Source organism: Pleurodeles waltl, chromosome 6, assembly GCF_031143425.1.
Source record: "Pleurodeles waltl isolate 20211129_DDA chromosome 6, aPleWal1.hap1.20221129, whole genome shotgun sequence".
NCBI lineage: Eukaryota > Metazoa > Chordata > Amphibia > Caudata > Salamandridae > Pleurodeles > Pleurodeles waltl.
The window spans coordinates 191,720,448-191,742,038 of NC_090445.1; the positions used below are offsets into that span (position 1 = coordinate 191,720,448).

General features: G+C 46.6%; 1 protein-coding gene across 1 annotated transcript in view; it reads left to right on the plus strand.

The window, feature by feature from the left end:
- The first annotated feature begins 427 nt into the window (after positions 1-427).
- The window catches only part of LOC138299508 (G protein-activated inward rectifier potassium channel 1-like), a 196,811-nt gene continuing 175,647 nt past the window's right edge, over positions 428-21,591 (plus strand). The window contains exon 1 of the mRNA XM_069237781.1: positions 428-5,594. Within this exon, the coding sequence (XP_069093882.1) occupies positions 4,881-5,594 (714 nt within the window). The 5' untranslated portion in view covers positions 428-4,880. The remainder of the gene's footprint in view (positions 5,595-21,591) is intronic.

The following is a 21,591-nucleotide window of genomic DNA, read 5'->3' on the forward strand; positions in this document are numbered from 1 at the left end:
ACATTTCCACGGTGGTGAACACTGCTGTCTGTTAAAACTCAGTTTGCATACAAAACAAATTACCTTCGAGTAGAAACCTTTGCAACAACACTGACACACTAATTGTAGCTTGGACAATGACATGTTCGTATAATAAATGTGACTTATAACTCAAAGAAAAGAGTAAAAATTGAGTAAAAAATGGTATTGGAGTGTGCAGAGAGTACACCTAGACAATCCGATGCCTGTTTCTTTCCCACCTGTAGAACTTTTTTATATTGCATCCTTCCTTACGCTCTGTAATTATTTGAGCCAGAGGGACGTGCTTAGGTGTGTTCGTTCGAGTGTGGCTCAATTCCTGTGCGCCCAGTTTCTTTCATCACTGTGGCTACTGTCGCGCGAAGGCAGGAGTCTTGAGGGAACAGGGTGGTTGTAGAAATAACAGACCAGAATAAGTACGTGCATGGGTAGGGGGGAGATCTGCACACTCTCCTCCTGGCGTGAACATATGTGCAGTGCACGAACCCCTTCGAGGCCCCGCCAAGGTACCCCCGCCCCCTGTGTGCAGCCGGAGGAGGGGTGGACAGGCCCGTTATCAGAGGCTGCTGCCTGCTCCCAGCGCACCGACTGGATGAGCGGTTTCAAGGAAGCTGAAAGCAGCACCCCTCCCACCCAGCCTCCACCCCCACCACCCTCTGCCTGAGCACGGGGAAGGCAGAGCACCCCTAGCCGGAGCCCAGACGCGGTGCAGGCTGGGCTGCGAGAGAGCAGGCTGGGGGCAGCTGAGGGCAGCACTACAGGTACTTCTGCCGGAGCCGCTGGGGGCGGCGGGGCGTGGAGGGAAGCTGCCCCTTACTTTGAAACAGCCTGCAGTGGCACCGGCAGCTCGAGGCATAGATAGAAGATGGGGTACCCCGTCGAGGCGCGACAGGCACGGAGAGAGAGCGGCACAACTGGGCCAAAAGCGCTCTTCGGAAGAGGCATCTGAACGGATACATAGAGCGCTCCTAAGAAAAGGGCTGCTCAACTGGGGATGCTCAACAGGGGCAAAAAGCGCTCCTGGGAAGCGGCTGTAGAGCGCCCGGAGCATAGAGCGCTCCCGAGAAGAGGGCTACTCAACGGGGCATAGAGCCTCCTAAGAAGAGGGCTGAGCAACGGGGGATGTTCAACGGGGCATAGAGCGCTCCTGGGAAGACGGCTGTTCAACGGGCATATAGTGCACCTAGGAAGAGACTGTAGAGCGCCCAAGCATAGAGCGCTCCTGGGAAGAGGCTGCAGAGTGTACCTGACTAGAGGCTGTAGAGCGCCCGGGGCATAAAGTGCTGCTGAGAAGAGGGCTGCTGCACAGGGGATGCTCAACAGGGGCACAGAGCGCTCCTGAGAAGAGGGCTGCTCAACGGGGGCATAGAGCGCCCCAAGACCAGTATCTCGGATCGGGGCATCCAGACTGCAGGAAGGCTCTCATTGAGGTATCTGAACTGAAAGGCGCCCTACGTGGGGAACTCGGACTGGAAGGCAGACCCCGCTGGCGCAGCTCGGGCTGGAAGGCTCACAGGTTTAACGGGTGTCCCACTGGGGGCCCCACGGACTCGAGGATTGTTCCATTGGGGACACCGAAAGAGGGAGCCCCACGAGAGGTGGGTGCATCTGGGTTAGATGCGTACAACATGGGGAGGGGCATTTAGTTTTAAAGAGAGCTCTCCGCCGGGGACACCTGAGGCTGGAAGTAAGCTCTAAGAGTGGTAGTTGTGGCCGCACTTTACGGGGGCGAGGGGTGTTCAGCGGCCGGAATTCTCCTCTGGGGCCATATCAGACTGAAGATCTCCCCCACTGTGGGCATTTTAGGGATGAAGAGCTTCCCAACAGTGTGTATCTCAGGGCGGAAGAGCTCCCTCTCTGTGAGCATCTGAGGGAGGAAAATCTCACCCAATGTGGGTATTTTAGGGCTGAAGAGCTCGCCCTACTGCGGGTATCTCAGGGCGGAAGAGCTCCCTCACAGTAGGCATCTTAGGGAGGAAGAGCTTCCTCTCTGTGGGCATTTCAGGGTGGAAGAGCTCCCGCACCGTAGGCATTTCAGGTGGAAGGGCTCTCCCGCTGTGGACTTTTCAGGGCGGAAGAGCCCCCTCTCTGTGGGCATCTAAGGGCGGAAGATCTCCTCCACTGTGGCTATCTTAGGGCTGAAGCGCTTCCCAACTGCGGGTATCTCAGGGCGGAAGAGCTCCCCCACTGTAGGCATCTTAGGGAGGAAGAGCTTCCTCTCTGTGGCATTTCAGGTGGAAGTGCTCCCCCACCGTGGGCATTTCAGGTGGAAGAGCTCTCCCACTGTGGACATTTCAGGGCGGAAGAGCTCCCCCTCTGTGGGCATTTCAGGGCGGAAGAGCTCCCCCTCTGTGGGCATTTCAGGGCGGAAGAGCGGGACAGCGAGTGTCTCTTGTCCCTGGACGTATACTGCCTGGGAGAGGTGTCAGGAAAGGGACATCTTGGGCTCAAATGGGCTAGGGAGTTTTCTGTTGCCAAGAGCGGTTTACCTCGGAGTATCTCGGAAAGAGAGCTCTATTGTGCTGCCTGGAGCTGTGACACCTCGGGTATACGACGGACCGCTTCTAGGGGCGCTCTGAGGATCATCTGCGACTGATGGAGCCAGCAAAGAGAGCTCCCGCAAGGGCCACGGAATAGACACCATTTCGCGAACTCCATACACCCCTCAGCTCCTTCTATTTCACTGCTGGGAGGGGGAGCTGCTCCGTCTCAGACTGGAGCGGTGTTTTTTATTCATGGGGCCAGGGGCTTTGTCTTTTGCTGCATCTGAAGGCTGATGAGCTTTACATGTCGTGGTCCCTGCCTGGGAGGCTCCACTGAAGTGGGAGCGATCTATGCCTTAGCGTATATCTGCGCAGAAGTTAGCATCGGGCTGTTGCGTGCTCTAAGAGCGCTTTATGATTGTGCACGTACGACTGGAAGCACTATACATTTCTGCATTTCTGGCACGTAGCGCCCTGCGCTGTGGGAGCTCTGTGAGGCGCATACCGACTTGGTGGGAAAGCAACGTGTATTATCTGAAATGGTGGGTTCACTGTCACGTACAATGAAATGATCTGGGATAGCTTCAAAGTGCAGTGTCTGGGAAGGGCGGAGGGTGAGCTCTGCTCTGACATGATACATATAGGAGTGGGAGAGTTCCGGCCTGCAGCATCCGTGTTTGGAGAGCACCGATGTTCAACAGCTGGGCCGGCAGTAGAACTGTAAAGTGCTACATCAGGGTGGGAGATATCTGGACTGCGGTTTATCGGCTTGTGAGACCTCTACCCGCCAGCACCTGCTTGAAGAGAAATCCGGCGAGCAAAATGTGTTTTGGGATACATTGAGGTATATTTTCAGGCTAGGGGAGCTCTAGCGTGCAAGTTCTGCTCCGGGTGAATTCAGGCGTGCATTTTATCAGAGTAGGAAAACTCCAACGTGAAACATCTGGGCCGGGAGAGCTGTGACGTTCGGCTTATGTGAGTGCTGAAAGAGCTTTAACACGCACCATCTGAGTGGAAGGTCTGTAACGTGCAACATCCGGCTTGGAAGAGCTGTAATATTCAACACCTGGGCTTGCAGAGCTCTGACCTGCAACACCGGAGTAGGAAAACTATAACCTTCGCAATCTGAGATCTAAGGAAGCTCCAAAGTGTAACATCTGGGTGCGAGAGCTCTAACCTTCACAACCTGAGTGGGAAAAGCCCTAACCTTCACAGCCTGGGTGGGAGAGGTCTAACCTTCATAGTCTGGGTTTTGAAGAAGCTCCAGCGCCCATCATCTGGTTGGGAAAGCTCTAACGTTCACAATAAGGGTGGGAAAAGCTCTAACCTTCACAATCTGAGTGGAAGAGATATAACCTTCATAGTCTGGGTTCCAAAGAAGTTCTAGCGCCCATCATCTGGGTGGGAAAGTCTGCTCATCACAGTCCTGGTGGGAAAAACTATAACCTTCACAGACTAGAATCTAAGGAAGCTCCAACATCTAACATCTGGATGAGAGAACTCTGACTTTCACAGTCTGGATGAGAGAGCTCTAACCTTCACAGTCTGGGTTCTAAGAAAGCTCCAACGCCAATCAGCAGGGTGGGATAACCCTAACCTTCACAATCTGGGTTGGAGAGCTCTAACCTTCACAATATGGTTTCTAGTGAAGCTCTAACTCGCAACATCTGGGTGGGAGAGCTCTAACCTTCACAAATTCGATGGGAGAGCTCTAACCTTCACAATCTGGTTAAGAGAGATCTAATCTTCACAATTTGGGATCTAAGGAGGCTTCAACATCCAGAATCTGGGTGGACGAGCTCTAACATCCGAAATCTGGACAGGAGAGTTTTAACCTTCGTAGTCTGTGTGGGAAAACTCTAACCTTCATAGACTGGGTGGGAGACCTCTAGCATGCAACATCTGATTTAGAGAAGCTTTAACATGCAGCTCTGCCGGACTGCCCAAATTATAAAGTGACATATCTGGCACTGGACAAGCTGTAATGGTCTATAATTAGGGCTTGGAGAATTGTAGAGTGTTATATTTTGGGCGGTAAGGGTGAGGCAAGTTATCACTTGGACTTGGAGCGTTGTAGCCTGATATATCTTGGTTGTGTTTTCAACTCTATCCTTGCTCAAGAGATACCCACCGCGCTACATCACAGACTGAGAGGAATGTGTGTCCCACTCCGTCTGGGACTGAGAGCTCACTGTTACTTTTGGGAGCAATCATGATGCCCCAACACACAGCAGCAAGCCCCCCCCCATTTGGTTTTACTGACTCCTCTGGATGGCGCTCAGACCAGAATCTAAGTTGACCTGCACCCATCTAGATAAGCACTGAGCACCATCTGATCAATAAACATGCTGTTCCCCTGGGAAGCAGTCAAATCCATCCATGGCCACGTCTAGCCCAGCCAGTGTCCGGCCGTCCACCGGAGCAATGTCTGCCCTGAGGAGGAAGTTTGGGGAGGAGTACCAGGTGGTGAACACTTCAAGAGGCAGCAGTGGGTACACCCCCTCAGCCAGGAAGAAGAGACAACGCTTCGTGGACAAGAATGGGCGATGTAACGTGCAGCACGGGAACTTGGGGGGTGAGAGCAGCAGGTATCTGAGTGACCTCTTTACCACTCTGGTGGACCTCAAGTGGAGATGGAACCTGCTCATCTTCATCCTCACCTACACCATCGCCTGGCTGGTCATGGCCACCATGTGGTGGATCATTGCCTACATCCGTGGAGACCTCAACCGCGCTCATGATCACAACTACACTCCCTGTGTGGCTAACGTTTACAACTTCCCCTCTGCCTTTCTCTTCTTTATCGAGACCGAAGCCACCATTGGCTATGGCTTCAGGTACATCACAGAGAAGTGCCCAGAGGGCATCATCCTCTTCCTCTTCCAGTCACTGTTGGGCTCTATAGTCGACGCCTTCCTCATCGGTTGCATGTTCATCAAGATGTCCCAGCCCAAGAAGAGGGCAGAGACCCTCATGTTCAGCCATGATGCGGTCATCTCCCAGCGTGATGGGCGGCTATGCCTGATGTTCAGGGTGGGCAATCTCCGGAACAGCCACATGGTGTCAGCACAGATCAGATGCAAGGTAATCAAGGTAAGGATATAGAACTTTAAAGAAAAATCCTTTGCTTTGTTAAAAGCATATTCTATCTGTAGAAGGGAGAGATTATGAAGTCGTGCAGCTCACAATTAACCCTGTTTCGAATTAGAATGTTCAGGTTGTGGTTACCTTTCAAGAAAAGAATGTTGATTAAACAGCTCACAATGGTAAAGCTCTGAAAAGTGGTTTGGGGGTATCATTATGATGACGCTAGTACAGAGCTGTGAAATATTTTTCGCATTGCCATGGTTCCCTGTGAAATATGAGTTTTAATACAGCTGCATCTTGTGCGATAAAAGTTATATATATTCTTGGAAAAGTTCTCTTCAGCCATGTGACGGTTGGAGCTCATAATGGGTGAATTTAACCCAAAACTCGAAATACCATATACCGTCCAGATTCGCAGCAAGATTCATTATGCGAGTGTTTACTCACTGTTCAGATGTCTGGCTGTTTGAGCTTTTGAATATATTCCTGCACGCACATATCTATGTGAGTGCGTTTGTGTGGACATGTTTAATCTACAACGTGAAGACCGGACTGGTCCTCGTAGCGTTGGTAAACCTTGAAAAAAACAGATAAGCACTATATCTGTGAGCACCATCGTTCTTTGTTGACTAGCTCTTTTAATGTATTAGGCACTTACCAAAAGTGCAGTGAAATTAGCTTTAATCCACTGTACAACGTACCCCAGTATCAAGGGGCAGAAAGAGTTAGAGCAGCAAATACAAATTCCACTACAGTGCCTGGCCAAATCGTCTACCTCGAGGTATGATATTTGGTGTGCGGGAATGTGTGTGTCTAAAATTACATTAATGAACTCTGTGGCCACATTTAAAAACCTCCGAAATTAGCCATTTATAGTCTTCACCTCCACTGTAGTGATCCCTGGGTTCCATGTTTCTCTGTATTAGTATTTGACAATGAGGACCTTAAGCATGGATGTCTTTTAGGGGTCGTCAGAGGTTGCAGCTGAGGCCCCTGGTTTGCCCCTTGTGGCCCCTGGCACTGCCAATGCGACCCCTGGACTGAGAGGTGGCAAAATCAGTTCCAGGAACACAGTGGCAGTTCTTCCTTATGGATGTCGGTTGGGGCTACACTCTTTGTTTTCTGTCATTTTGTTATTGCACTAATAGTGAATAATATTGCAGTATTCACTATTAGTGTAATACAACATGTAGTAGAATTAGCTGGATATGATCATCACTGGCAGCTGAGGTAAGTAAAAAATGTTTTTAAATGTGCATGCTTGCAGGTGAGAGAGTGTTCACCTGAGAGAGAGTGTGTGTAAGTATATGTGTAAGCATGTGTGTGTAAATGAAATGAAGGTCAAAGGGCGTGTGATGTCACCTCCGCTACTTTTGAAATTTTGATGAATTGATGTCCATGACCTCAAAGTTTCAATGCCAGCCATAACAGTCCAATTTCCAAGGTTCTTAATTCTTAGATGTAACAACAGTGTTACTTAATTTAAGTTTTATCTGTACATTTTTGTATTTTCCAATTACATAATGAGACAAGCTGAAAGTTAGTAGCTTTTGTAAAATAGAATACCCCTCTAGATGTGTAATTATGGTAATCAGTGCAGATGCGGCTTTAAGGCAGATAGAAGCAGCTTGTTTATGGCACCACTGGTAACGGTCATAAGAGGGCCCCAGAGTGCAACAAGTTACCTTGTTGCTAATAAAATGTAGCACCCAAATAGAAAAATGTTCTTTTGCCAAGCCTTCAAAACTCCTTGGACCAAGCTGATGGTACTATAAAATGCATTTCAATTTTGTATGAAATCCTCGTGTTCAGCCTTTATTTACCGAAGTTCCAAATCTTTGGACGCTATTTACCGAAGTTCCAAATCTTTGGACGCTGGGACGCTTAATTTTAGTGGTAAATATTGACATTTTCTAGGTGTGTGGGATGAGCACTGATAGCCACAGAGGTGATTATATGGCTGATATACTCTCATGTACAGGATGGAGTTTGAAAACTTTAAAAAAAGGGCCTAGATTTGGAGGCATAAGCGCTCATAGAGTGCTGCACGACCTTGTGCTGTCCCCACACACTATTATAATAATAAATAACTAGACACAATGCTTTGCGTTGTTTTGCACCATGTGAGCACCCAGAGAAAACCTTATTAAATAATCTCCAAAATATTCATTTTATAACAGCCAATCAGAGTGCACCATGGCACTGCAACTATTTGCAGAGTATTTGCCATTTCCACCCAACTACCTAAAACAAGCATTTGCAATGCAATAGGTCTCGCATTTTCTTAAGTTAGAGCTATTGGCATTGTAAATTCCAAACTGGTCTTTTCTTGCCATATAAATTGATCAACCCTGCCTCATAATTTCATCTTTTCCTGCCATGTTTTGGTGGTCACTGGCAGCTAATGACATCAGAAATCACAAGTCCCTGAGGAGAGATGAGAAGATGATTGCACTAGCTTGTGTAAACGTCTGAACAGAAATCAGAAAATAATTCTGGAAAAGTATTTTTCTTTTTATGTGAACAGAATGAAAAGTCTTGCAAGCATTTTTTGCCTTGCATTTCAACAAAGCTCTAATGAAGTTAACAATAGCAGAGCAGTCCGAGAAGATTTATGGCCCCAATAAAGGAGAAAAGCAATGCCCTGTGTGCGGATGTCTCTGAGGGCTGGCAGGGAGGGGGGCTGGAGAGAGACTCCAGATGATGCTCTGCAAGATTCACATCATTGCTTTTAGGTTTAGTTACATTTTACCAGAAAGGCATATTGCTGCTTTCGCAGCAGTAAGCTAAATGTTTAGGCACTTGGTGTTTCTTTTGTAAAATAACCTTATTTTAGGAGCCAGAGGTGAACTAGGACAGCACTGGAATAAAGCCAAAACAAATGTCAGAGACATGGGAGGATGTGGGAGGAACAAAATGCTGCAATAAAACACAGGCATCTACCAGCCTAAAACACCAACAGTGAAAAGTGAGCAACTAAGAAATGACAAAAGTAGTCTGTCCCAGGAACAGATAAAGAAACCAAAGTGGAATAATACAGTAGTTGGTCACTGCGCTGAAACAGAAAAAGGAGGGAGAAAAAGGCAGAACTGACCACTAGCAAGCAGGAAGTTTTAAAGGACACTGCAACCAACAAATTAAACCACTTCAAGCCATAAGAAGTATACTAAAAGTATACACAAGGTCAAACGCTTGCACTCAACCTAAAAAAATATTTAAAATCATAGTCTGCGTGTAAATTTGGGACCAATGACTAAAAACGGGGTCAGAAGAGCCAAATTTCTGAGAATTATCTGAAAGAGAAAATTGTTAGAGGAATCAAACCAAAGAAAGTATATAACAAACAAATAACATAGTTCAATAGCATTTTTAAATTAATGTGTTTCTCTTTTTTTTCAATTTTAACTTAATAACTGGGAGGTGAGGGAGGTACAGTGTTAACCTCCGTGCCTTTAATGAAATTCAGATCATCTTGGCATTAAACGTTTGAGAATCGCTATTTAATTTCAAGACTGGAGGCTACCATTATTCATGTTGGTAGCCCTCCAAAACCACATCAGACATGTGTTTGATAGTTTTACAATAATGTTTATCAAATGTGGAAGCATTTAACCAATCGGCCGCTTTCATAATGTCCTCCAATCTTCCGCCATAGCGCCTCTTAATGAATGTGCACAAAAGGTTTGGACGTCAACACCAGCTTGTTGCATAGTATATGTCACCCACCTAGCATTTGTTGCTGTGGTGACCGCTTGAAAGGGTTTCACAAAACAGATTAAAATTGATTAACACCATCAGGTCGAAACTCATTCATATGGGAATCATATTCCCTCATGCAATCAACCACACACAATTTTCTGCATGCATCATATCTTGTATAAAAGATAGTATCAGACATAGGCCCTCATTATGACCCAGGCGGTCTTCTGACCGCCAGGGATAATGTGGCGGTATTTCCGCCAACAGGCTGGTGGTACATACCGCCACATTATGAGATTGACGGGTTGGCTGTCTAGCTCCAGCCCGGCGACCGACATAGTACCGCCCATGGCATTATGAGCCGGCCTACCACCATGGCTTTCGTGGCATTAACCGTACAGGTGACAGGGAATTCCTTCCCTGTCACCTGCAGGTGGCTCCCTCTTCATCCAAACTCACCCCGCCCACCTGATACACAAACTAACTTCCCCACCCCCTCCGATCCACTCACTCACCTCCCCACCCCCTCCAATCCATTCACACCCCTCCACCCCATACACGCAAACACCTGCAGAAACGCACACACCACCCTACTGACCCCACCCCCTATAGCCACACTTGCACACTTCAGCCCCCCTCCCCCACCCCACTAGTGTCACAGTGCCCCACCCCCCCACCCCGCATACACACACACAGACACCCACACACACCATCCATACACCCATTCACTTACACTGGCATACAGGCATTCATACACACACTGGCATACACGCAGTCATACATGCATACTTCCAGACATACTCACACACATTCTTACACACAATCACACTGACATGCAGACACGCAATCACTTCACCATTTCTACACGCATTCACTCACACGCATACAACCACGCAAACAATACAAAACACACAGATGCATTCACATACACACATTCATGCACATGCTCAGCCACAAACACACAACACCCAAACCCACCCACCCTCCTCCCCTGTCAGACGCCCGAAATACCTTGTCCAGCGAGGAGTTCGTCCGACAGGGAAGGGGCGCTGCTACCACCAGGAGTGCCCCGCTAGCAGAACAACGACAGGCTGTATTACTGGTCATAAAACGGCTGGTGGAGTCCTTCTGGCGGGGCGGTGCTGATGTTAGCAGCACAAGCTTACCACCATCCACCACCATGAGCACTGCCGGGTTTCCGTTAGGCAGTGCTCATAATATGGCAGACGGATGGTAGCCACTGTGGCGTTATGTTGGCGCCCGTCACTGTGGTGGTAGGCGGTATTTAGCACCAATGTCATAATGAGCCCCATAGTCTTTGTTCTTTTAGTTATATCAAATGTAGCCCCAATTGGGTCATAAATTCTGTTACTTACCTCCAATGCTTTGACATCTGAAACTCCACAACAAGAAATGAAACACAATAAGGATGCAAGTTTCATGGTAAGTTGCTTTGTTTCCAAATATCTATTACATGGCCAACCAGAAAACAAGGTAAGAATCAAATTGACATCCCACAAAGTTTGATATCTCGGTCTGGGGTGTCTACTTAACCTGATGCTCTTAAGAACTTGACAACCCAAACATTCTTCCCTAAACTTCTACCATTAACCATATTGTGACCAGCAGATATAGCAGATCTGTAGCAGTTAATAGTCCTATAACTTAGACCTCCATCAAATCGGTGTACCAGGAAATTAACCACCTCAACTACAGGAGCCTCCACAGGATCCAAGTTTCTTTCCAAGCACCAACGTATACAGATCCTCCAAATTCCTTTATATCTGTATCGGGTCCCTGGAGTCCAAGATTCCTCGAGGAGCTCTGTAGCTCTTCCCGAAAGACCTGACATCTCAGAGAATCGCCTGACACCTTCAATGCAAGAAGGTTCAAAGTCCTGTCTGGACAAGCGGATGTTCCCTTCCATCTATGTCTTTCAATAGACCCTCCATGATAGGTAGAAAAAATTGAATGTCGCAAGCGTGTTTCAAAGTAATTGGAAACCGCACTTGCAGACCAAAAACAGAGTTATTAGACTAAGGGAGTTTTTTTCATGTCTCACTTTCCGAATAACTTTTTGGATCATTGCGAAGGGTGGACACACTTATGCATTCATTCCCTTCCAGCTCTGAAGGAGTGCATTCACCGCTAGAGCACCCATGTCTGGCATCCAACTGTAGTATTACTTCCATTGAAAAGTCAGTTTGCTCGCAAAAAGATCTATCTCTAATGGACCCCAAGCTTGGAATATTTTCCTGAAACACTTCTTGTTCAGTTTCCAATCGCTGTTGTCCTTTAAAAATCTTGAAATCCAGTCCACAGAAACATTCACCTTCCCAGGCAAATATTCTGCATTTAAGCTGATTTTGTGTTCTAAACAGAAATCTGGAGAACAACCATTCCAGGCATCCAAATTGTGTAGCCACCAAGTTAGTTCTGTCCTTGCCGCTTGAGCTAGTGAAACCTTGTTCCCACACCATAAGCTTTATCGGAGAACACTCATTTTTATTCCCTGCAGAGTAGAGTACTGCAAGGGGCCTGGGAAAATTGCCTGAATGGAAGAGGACAATAGGCCCAAAAGTCTTGCCAGCTCCCTCAGAGTTAAGGAATCCTGATTGAGAACATATTCTATTTCCTTTCAAATTTTGGTTATCTTTTTCAAGGGAAGGAGAAGAAGCACATTCGCTGTATCTATCGTAAAACCTAGAAATTCTAGTGATTGAGAAGGGAGAAGAATTTACTTTTCCTTGTTGATTACACAACCCAAACTTTCCAGAAGGGATATTACCAAATTCAAGTAATAGGCCTAGGAAAATAGCCAGAATGGAGGATGGAAGAAGTCCTACCCTTGCCAGATCCTTCAAGGTCACCACTTCCTTTGCTAGGACATGATCTACGTTCTTCTTTATTTTCATACGTTTCTTCTGAGGGAGACAGAGCTGGGCCATACTACTATCCACCTGAAACCCCAAAAATTCCAAATGTGTATGAATCAAAACTGACTTCTCTACAGTGATAGCGAACTCTAAGGCCTCTAGGAGATACCTTCTCCACATCATGTGCTTCAGTAATTCCCCTGATCTTGACACATCAGTAATATATTGTCTAGGGAAATTATTAAGCGCACTCATCTCTTCCTCAAGAAAGCAACTATTGGGCACATCACCTTTGTGAAGCACCAGGGAGCTGATGATGGACCAAAGGTAAGACAGAAGAATTGGTACAGAATACCCCTCCATACGAATTGTAAAAACGTCTGAGAACTTACATCTATGGGTATTGTGAAGTAGGCGTCTTTTAGATCCGATTTCACCATCCACTTTTTGTCCTGTAAAATGTCTCACAAGCGATGGATCCCTTCCATCTTGAAATGCCTGTATACTAAGAATGTTTTAATACCTTTAGGTTTATTACAGATTGCCAACCTTTGTCCTTTTTCTTGACTAGGAAAATAGTACTGATAAAACTCTTCTCTGACTCCACAACCTTGGTTATTGCCCCTTTGAGTAACATTTGAGTCACTTCTGTATCTACCAGTGTCATTTGGTCCTGATCTAATGATAACTCTCTTGGATGATAACTTAAGTAAGGAGTGTCCCAAAATTCTATTTTGAAACCTTTCATGGTCTGAAACATCCAGGAATCTTTTGTTATGGCAAACCGGTTATGAGCCAAGAATCGTAAGTTTCCCCCAACCTTTTTGTGGGGAGAACCAAGTAAAGGGTTGAAACTTACCTTGATCTCCAGCTCCTTGGGACCTTCCCCCACTGCCACAGGAGTGAGAGGTTTGTCCTTTCTGTGGGAAGAAGCCAAAATTGGAATGGGAACTCCTTCCATAGCCCCCTTGATCTTGGTAGTAATATTGGGACCTTTGTGACCCACAGCTGACAGCCATTCTCCCCCTTTTAGCGCTTCCAAAAATATTTTTGTTAAACATGCTGTGCATATTAGATTGGGCCCTGCTGGAGGCAGTAAACGTGGAAATGTACTTGCCTAATATTTTAACAAAACTTTCACCAAAAGTATACCAATCAGGCCACTTGGAGTTTACTTGTTCGCTCGGTTGTGCAACCTAGGATTTATCCTCATAAGGATGGCTCTTCTCCTTTCAGCTATTAACCCAGCATTGGCATTTCCAAGCAAACATAATATCTGTTGGCTCAAATCCCTGAGTAGTTCAACATTCACAGGCATTTCCTTAAAGCTAGCTTCCTCAGCCATGTCTAAGATTCTGGCTACTGGAGCCAGGATGTCCAATACTCTATCCTGGCACTGCTTAAGGCAGTGCTCCAGGCCCTTCCTATGGTCTTTCCCTGATTTAAAAAGGAAAGTCATTAACTGTGGCTCCAGTTTTCGAGTTATTCCTGATTTGTTATCCAGGAATGGTCTTGGGCATTCAAACCTCATCAGATTACGACTCTTCCTATCAAGAGACTTACGAATCCACAACGTAATGAAGGAAGTCATGTGTTCCATAGGCCAAAAGTCTGACCCTCTTGGATGAATAATGAGAGAAGGATTAAACATATCTGCACCCGATAAGTCTTTGATAGCCTTCGATGTTGAAGGCTGTTACAAATCCTCATCTAGGAAGTCAGTTTCCAAAAATCTCCTGTGGATCAAATACATATTCGCACATTTGTTTTAAATCGCTCTCATAAATCAAATCATCAGTATCTGTATTTTGGGCATATTTACTATCTTTTGTGCCATGAACACCACTCATTCAACTTGTGCTGCAAGGTACACCTAACTACATTGCGCCAACATGGTCGCTCTTACTAATTGTGCCGCACTGGTCACCATGGCCTGTTGTAGCGCTTAGGCTACCTTGTCTCAGGTCTTTATCGACTCTTGGTACCACCCTTGTAGATGTTTAGGTTTTTTAGAGACTATGGGGGTCATTATGAACACGGGGGGATTCCCCACCGTGTTCATGCTGGCGGTCTAAACATAGACCGCCAGCCCCCTTGAGACTCCGCCGGCCAGTGTTTCCACCAGCCGGCCCAGCGGAATGCTGGGACAGGACATTGCCGACGCCTCCACATGGAGCCGTCGTCAATGCCACAGTGCGGCGGGTGCAGCAGCACCCGTTGCGCAGATCACTGCCGACCTGCACGACGGGGCTGTGCACAGGGGCCCCTGCACTGCCCATGCCAAGTTCATGAGCAGTGCAGGGGCCCCCAGGGAGGCCCCAGAGCACCCCTTCTGCCAGCCTTTCCCTGGTGGGGAAAAACACCAGGGAAAGGCTGGAGGAACAAGGGTTCTCTATCCGGAGGGCGGCGCTGCTTGTAGCGCTGCCCTGTCGGATAGAGAAATCCGCCATCGTCAGACTGCCTGTCGGCGGAAGCCTGGCGGTGGCGGAGGGCGGCCTGTGGCGGTCTTCCCTTGTTGTTTATATGGCGGTCCAGACCGCCATGCCGGTGGCGGTAATATCCGCCGCCAGCATGGCGGTCTGGACCGCCATGTTAATAATGAGGCCCCATATCTCTTTTCTTAACAATATCAAGAGACTCTTCCTCAGAAAAGGAGAAAAAGTCCACCTGAGAGGGAGAATCCCTCTTCCTCTTTGTGAAAACAGCTTCCACAGACTCTTTTAGGGTAGATTTAAGTTCCCAGTCAAAGTATCTCTTAAGAACATCCTCATGGAAGGCAGACACAGGGAAACATTGAGAAGTAGATTCCTTAGCCATAATTCACAAGGTCTATGTTGTTTGTTTGTTTACTATATAGTTACTTAAAACCATTACAAAAGAAGTCAGAATCATATTCAGGATAAAAAGAATCAACAGCAAGACATATTTAAAAGTGATAACATATAACCTTGTTCCTTGTTTCATGTAGATGACGATAATTCAGGGACAGGTTGAGTTCCCTGAAGAATTATTACTTTGCATTAGAGCAGCAGCCAGCATTGTAAATCTGCTAGGATTACAAAACTGTCAATAAAAACCCAAAGGCATTTTTAATATGAGAATGATAAACTAGATTGATGCATAAAAATGCAGGTGAGAGACTTAAAAGCATATCACAAAACTGACATGCTTACAGGCCCATACCCTAAAGTGAGATATATAAAACAAAATGGCCCCTTATGTAAAGTTCACTGTAGCAACCAATTTATGCATAGGGTCGGAGGCGGTGAGTATGTAGGTGATCACTATAATGCAGCTCGCATCTTCCTGCCAATTAACCATGTATTTGTACAGCTGGAAACATTGAGGACTGGAGTACATGGAAAAAGCGTGTAAGAAGGGCTTTTTAATGTCTCTGATCTGCCACTGTGGCGTCATGCAGGCTCCACCCAGCAATGGCCATGAATTTACCGATCTGGATCAGGCCTTTTAGAGTCACAAATGAATAAATGAATTTCATGACCTTGTTACATGTTCTTATACCCGTTTGAAGTAAAACGGGCCTAAGATAAACCCATCTCTGATCGAGCAGTGCAGGACTACAACATATGACGTGAATAGTCGATTCTGGAAAGATTGCACATCAACGACACTTACCGGTAATTTGGGAATGTCCTTCCAATGTGCCCCGTATTCATTTATGGGCATAGTTAGTAGCTGAGCGATTAGTATGTTCCTTAAAGCTTATCTCTCCAGGGCAGCTTTCAAACATGGTTGTAAGTGGGCAGCTTCATATGACTGTACTAGGCCTGTAATCCACCGAGACCTTTGATTTTACTACGGTCTCCTTCACTTGATATTTGTTTGCTTTGGGCTTTTAACATCCTCTTTAGTGCTTCCATTGTCAAAATATTGTTGTTTATAGTCTCAAGATTCACATTCAGTGTGGCTGTAGCAGTTACTAAATATTACATAAGGTCTTTTCAAATATTTTTCTTCAAAGGCCAAAGTTAATAATCCTTTGTTCCCTTTCTTTCTATTTCTTTTTTTGTTTGTTTGATAAAAGACATCTAGAAATCAGCTGTTTAACCTTGCCGCTTTGTTTTAGGTAACAGCAACAGTTTCAACAATATTTTTTTTTCTAGCTAATGTGTCAAGAATTTTCAATTCTATTAAGGACACGGAGGCGAGGATTATGCTTCTCTCTCTATGCTTTATTTTTATAGCAGCCAATCAAAAGAGAGTATCAAAAACAAAACATATCCCAACATTCAATACAATACGTCATAACCATAGAGACTGTCCATACATATATAACTCAACGAGGATAATGAACTTCCTCTTTCTTTGCAAATGCTGAACCAAACTCAATATGAAAAGCCAATAAAGGAAGGATCCCAAATGAAATCCACAGATCATGTTGTTAACCCAAGCAAGAGTCCAGGAGAAAAACGACTCGTGAATCCAGCAAATGTCCAACGTCTCATTGTTTCTGGTCAAAACCTAGAGAACAGAAATATAGCCAGTCATAGACTACGGAAATATCATAGCCATCAATATCATAGTCAACATATGCAATGGGAGGGAATGCAAGAAAAAAACGGAATATAAATAAATAAATCTTAAAATACTCAACTCTTAAATATAGTTAGTCCTGTAATCTGGGTGGGATAATCCTTGCCTCCATGTCCTTAATAGAATTGAAAAGTCTTGACGCGTTAGCTAGAATTTTTTTTATTCTATTTCAGGACCGGAGGCTTCGTATTATGCTAGTTTAAAGCTGACTTACCACCACTGATGCTATATCTACAATGGGTTTGTAATAGAAAGTCTTAAAAGTCGACTCAGCAGACCAGTCTGCTGCTCTCATAATGTCTTATAACCTAACTCCCAAAGAGAAAGATTTCGAAGCCATAGCTCCACGAACAGAATGAGCTCCAAAGATGGAAACGTCAACACCAACTTCAACGAGAATCCATTTAATCCATCTCGCTAGAGTAGTTGACGAGACAGGGTTGAAAGGCTTTTGAAGAGCAATCAAAAGCTGGCCACCCGGGTCTTTCCTGAGCTCTTCTGTACACGACTCATAAGCCTTCAAGCACTGAACCACACAAGGTTTGGGGTTGTGCGGGAATGCAAGATAGGAAACTGAAGAGGTACCTGTCTTAGTATGTCTGAAAATAGCAAAGGAGACTTCAGTCGGAGTGAACATTCTTCCAGCAAGATCCAGAGCTCTAACATCAGAAACTCTTTTACACAAAATTAGACACAGAAGTAAAGCAAGCTTGGCCGAAAGTTGTTTACGTGACAACAATCTATTGTCAGGCCAAGAGGAAACAAACAACAGAACAAGGTTAACATCCCAAAGAGATGAGTAACGAGAGAGGAGGTTTAGCAAGACGAAAACCTCTCATCAATTTGCAAACTATAAAGTGTTCACCAATAGGTTTACCTGATACTGGAATGTGGCCAGCCGAAATGGAAGATCTATAATTATTGACAGGTCTGTAAGCTAGACCTGAAGCCGCCAGGGAAGCTAAATAATTAGCTACGAGATTGACATCCGCTTTAAATGGATCGGAATCCTGTTCCGCACACCAATTAACCCATCGCTTCCAGGAGGAGGCATAACGTTTATGTGTGTAAGATGACCATGCCTGATGGATGAAGATTGAAGCCTGTTTAGAAATGCCTGGCATAAGCCATTGTCTCCGGAAATTTTCCACGCTACCAGCTGTAGCTGGTCCGACATAATCAGAGGATGAGGATTCCCGAGAGGGTCCAGCAACAGATTGCACTGAAGAGGAATCAGAAGAGGAAAATTGCACAACAACTCCAGAGCTAGAGGAAATCAGGCCTGAGCTCTCCAAAGGGGAGTCACCAGGGATATTACCACTTTCTGTCGGCGAACCTGGGACAAGACTCAAGAGATCATGCTGAAGGGAGGAAATGCATATCCCCGATGGAGGGACCAGTCCTGGAGGAAGGCATCCGTGGCCGCTGCTTCCGGATCTGGTCTCCAACTGAAACATAATGGGAGATGACGGTTCAGTCTCGAGGCAAAGAGGTCAATGGAAAACGGGCCCCACAACTGGTGGAGGTGAAGAAACACCCCTGGGAGGATTCTCCAGTCACTGCCATCCCGCAGGAATCTGGAGTTCCAGTCCGCCACAGTGTTGTTCACTCCCAGAAGGTGTTCCGCAATCACTGAGATGCGGTGCTGAAGACAGAATTGCCAAAACTCTTTGGCAATCTGCGCAAGAATCTGAGATCTCGTACTACCCAGTTTGGTCACATACCTGACCGCAGGTATGTTGTCCATTCTCAAAAGAATGCAACAATTTGATTTCAGGGGTGACAGACTCCATATCGCAAAGGAACCGGCAAGTAGTTCCAGGCAGTTGATGTGGAGGTGAAGCTCCTCCTGCGACCAACGACCTCCCGTTGTCAGAGAACCACAACGAGCTCCCCAGCCCCATCTGCTGGCGTCCGACTCCAGAATCACATCCGGTGAGGAGCCGAATATTGCCCGTCCATTCCAGGCTTCCATGTGGTTCAACCACCACAATATCTCTGATTGAGCTTCCGCCGACAGAGGAACCTTGTCTGAATAAGAAAGGCCCTTCTGAAGGGGAGAAATCTTGAGACGCTGCAGGGCCCTGTAGCAAAGGGGACCGGAAAAATGGCCTGAATCAAGGAGGATAAAAGACCTACCATCCGGCTAAGCCCCTCAAGGACACACTCTGTTTGGATAGAAGAAGCCTCAACTCTTTCTTTATATTGCGAATCTTCTGGGGAGGAAGAATCAAAAGAGTTTTCACTGAGTCTATTTGGAATCCCAAGAACTCCATCTGTTGGGAGGGAATGAGGCAAGATTTGGGTTGGTTGATCAGAAAACCCAGATTCTGAAGCAGGTTGATTGTCCAAGACAAGTGATCTTGCATGACCATCAGGTCCTGGACCATAATTATCAGATCATCGAGATAGACGATTAGGCAAACTCCCTTGCCGCACAGGGATTCCACTACTGGTCTCATCACCTTGGTAAAGCACCAAGGAGCGGATGAAAGGCCAAATGGGAGAACCTGAAACTCGAAGCAGTGGTTCATCCAGAAAAACTGAAGAAAACGTCGATGGGGAGGAAAGATAGGAATGCTTAGGTAAGCGTCTTTTAAATTTAGACAGACCATCCAATCTCCTTCCTGTAGGATGTCTCTTAGGAGGTGGATTCCCTCCATCTTGAAATGCTGTAAACTATCCAGGCATTGAAATCCTTGAGGTTTAGAACCAGTCTTGAACCGCCGCCCTTCTTGCCTACCAGAAAGATGGGGCTGATGAACCCTCTTGGGTGGGGATCTGAAAGGCAAATAGCTCCTTTCTTGAGAAGGGAAAGAATCTCTGAATCTATTACCTCTTGTTCGCGACTGGAAAAATGGGGAGGGAGATGGAAAAAATGTTGAACAGGGGAATGATAAAACTCCAGCTTGAAACCGTGAACGGTCTCTAACACCCAAGGGTCCTTGGTTATTTTCTTCCATTCTAATAGACATGTTTGGACCCTGCCACCCAGAATTACATCTGAGAAAGGAATGAGTCTCACCTGAAGTGGAGGCATCTTGGGAGGATCCTTGCTGTCCCTTATAGAAGTTCTTGCGGAAGCGGGCTCTCCCTCCACAGGGGCGAGAGGGGTAGAAAGTGGAATCCGCTTGTTGGTCTCTGTGGTAACCCCAGCCACAGGAGAAGGAATTGCGTCTGGGGCCTTGATAGTAGGAGCGGCCTGACGAGCGACCCGCATACGTCCGGCCCTCCGAAAAAGAGTCTCTCTGAAAACCTTTTTTAGAGATAACTGAGCCTTGTCCATGGAATTAAAGGTAGCTGCGAATTTAGACAAATCCTTAATGAAAGGAGCACCGAAGAGGAGACCTTGGGCTACTTGACCTGCTTCAGAGGAAGCCAGTTCATTGAGCTGTGGATCAATGCCCATCAAGATAGAGCGTCTTCTTTCTGTCGAGATTGCAACGTTTGCATTACCCAGGAGGCAAATAGATCGTTGGGCCCAACCCACTAGGATATCCGGGTCAATGGGGGTGTTCGATTCTTTAGAAATTAATGCTAGTTCTAGAATCTTTGCTAGCAGGCCCGCGAGGTCAAGCAGTTTGTCTTGATACGATCTCCATGCTCCATCTAGGCCCTTCTTGGGGTCCTTTGCCAACTTCTTCAGGAACGTGACCATTGTGGGATCAATGTCCGGTGTGTCAGTGACCTTACCCTCCAAATCCGGTCTAGGGCATTCCGCACGTAGTCTTGCCCTTACTTACTTGTCAAAGCTAGCTCTAATATGCTCTTGCATGTAAAGTGCTACCTCAGGGGGAGGGGTCCAGCTGGAGGATCGAGGGTGGACAAAGTCCTCAGGATTGAAGTTGAGACCTCGAAGAGTCTTGGAGGCAAGGTTCTTAGCCTTGTCAGGCCTCTTGCGCTTACTAGGGCCCGGGAGCCCACTCCTAGCAGAGTCAGATTCTGAATCTGAAGAGGAATCTGAAGAGGATTGATCAGAAGACTGATCTGAATCTTGGGCCTCCTGTAGGCTTGGCAGAGCTATAACCATGTTCGTTGTGGATAGAGGTGGTTAATTTGTCAAAGAGATCTGAATGAGCCCATTTCTTTAGTTTAGATTTTCCCTTGGAGGTAGAGGGGAGATCTTGATGTGCATCTTTATGGGCATCTTCAGCCGGGGGTATGGGAGGAAACCATCACTTTTGGCGAGCAAAGCTCTCAAAATGTTGTGTAAGGGGTCCCAAAGCTTTAGCCAGAGCCTCATTCACAGATAGCTGAACGCTATTGTCCAGGGCACCCACCAACTTTTCTTCCAAGGAAGTGGCGTCGTCGCCAAAATATTCCTCCTCCTCATATGAAAATGAGTGAGCCATCTTGATAGACAGTATGGGTAAATGTAATCTGGGGTAGTCAAAGACTACAATCAGGGGGAGTGCGAAACCCCAGCAGGCTGTAAGGCACCAGAATAAAATATATAACGTGGAGGGAGCAGCCTGCAGCACTCTAGGCAGAGCCTATGCAAATTATTTCAAACCTGGGCCGACCAGATGGCCCCAGGGCGTCAGGGAGCACAAAAATCCTGAAAGGAGGTCAGGATTTTGAATTGCCGGCTCAGGGGATGCAGCGCTGGCCAGGGGAATCAAAGGAGAGGCAGAACGCCTCTAGCGCGCGATTGTTCCGCTTGGCAGACCGCCAAAACCTTGAAAAGGAAGGTAATGGGCGGAAATAGGTCGGAACGATTGTGCGCGTGTGAAAAATGCGGCCGGTACTCAGGTCCAAAGGACCGAATTAACTATGGGCAGAGCCTCGTAGAAAACAGCTCCCGCTCCACACGAAGGTGCCAGTAAACGCGAGAGCGCGCTACAAGTTTCAAGTGAAGCACAAGGTAAACACAT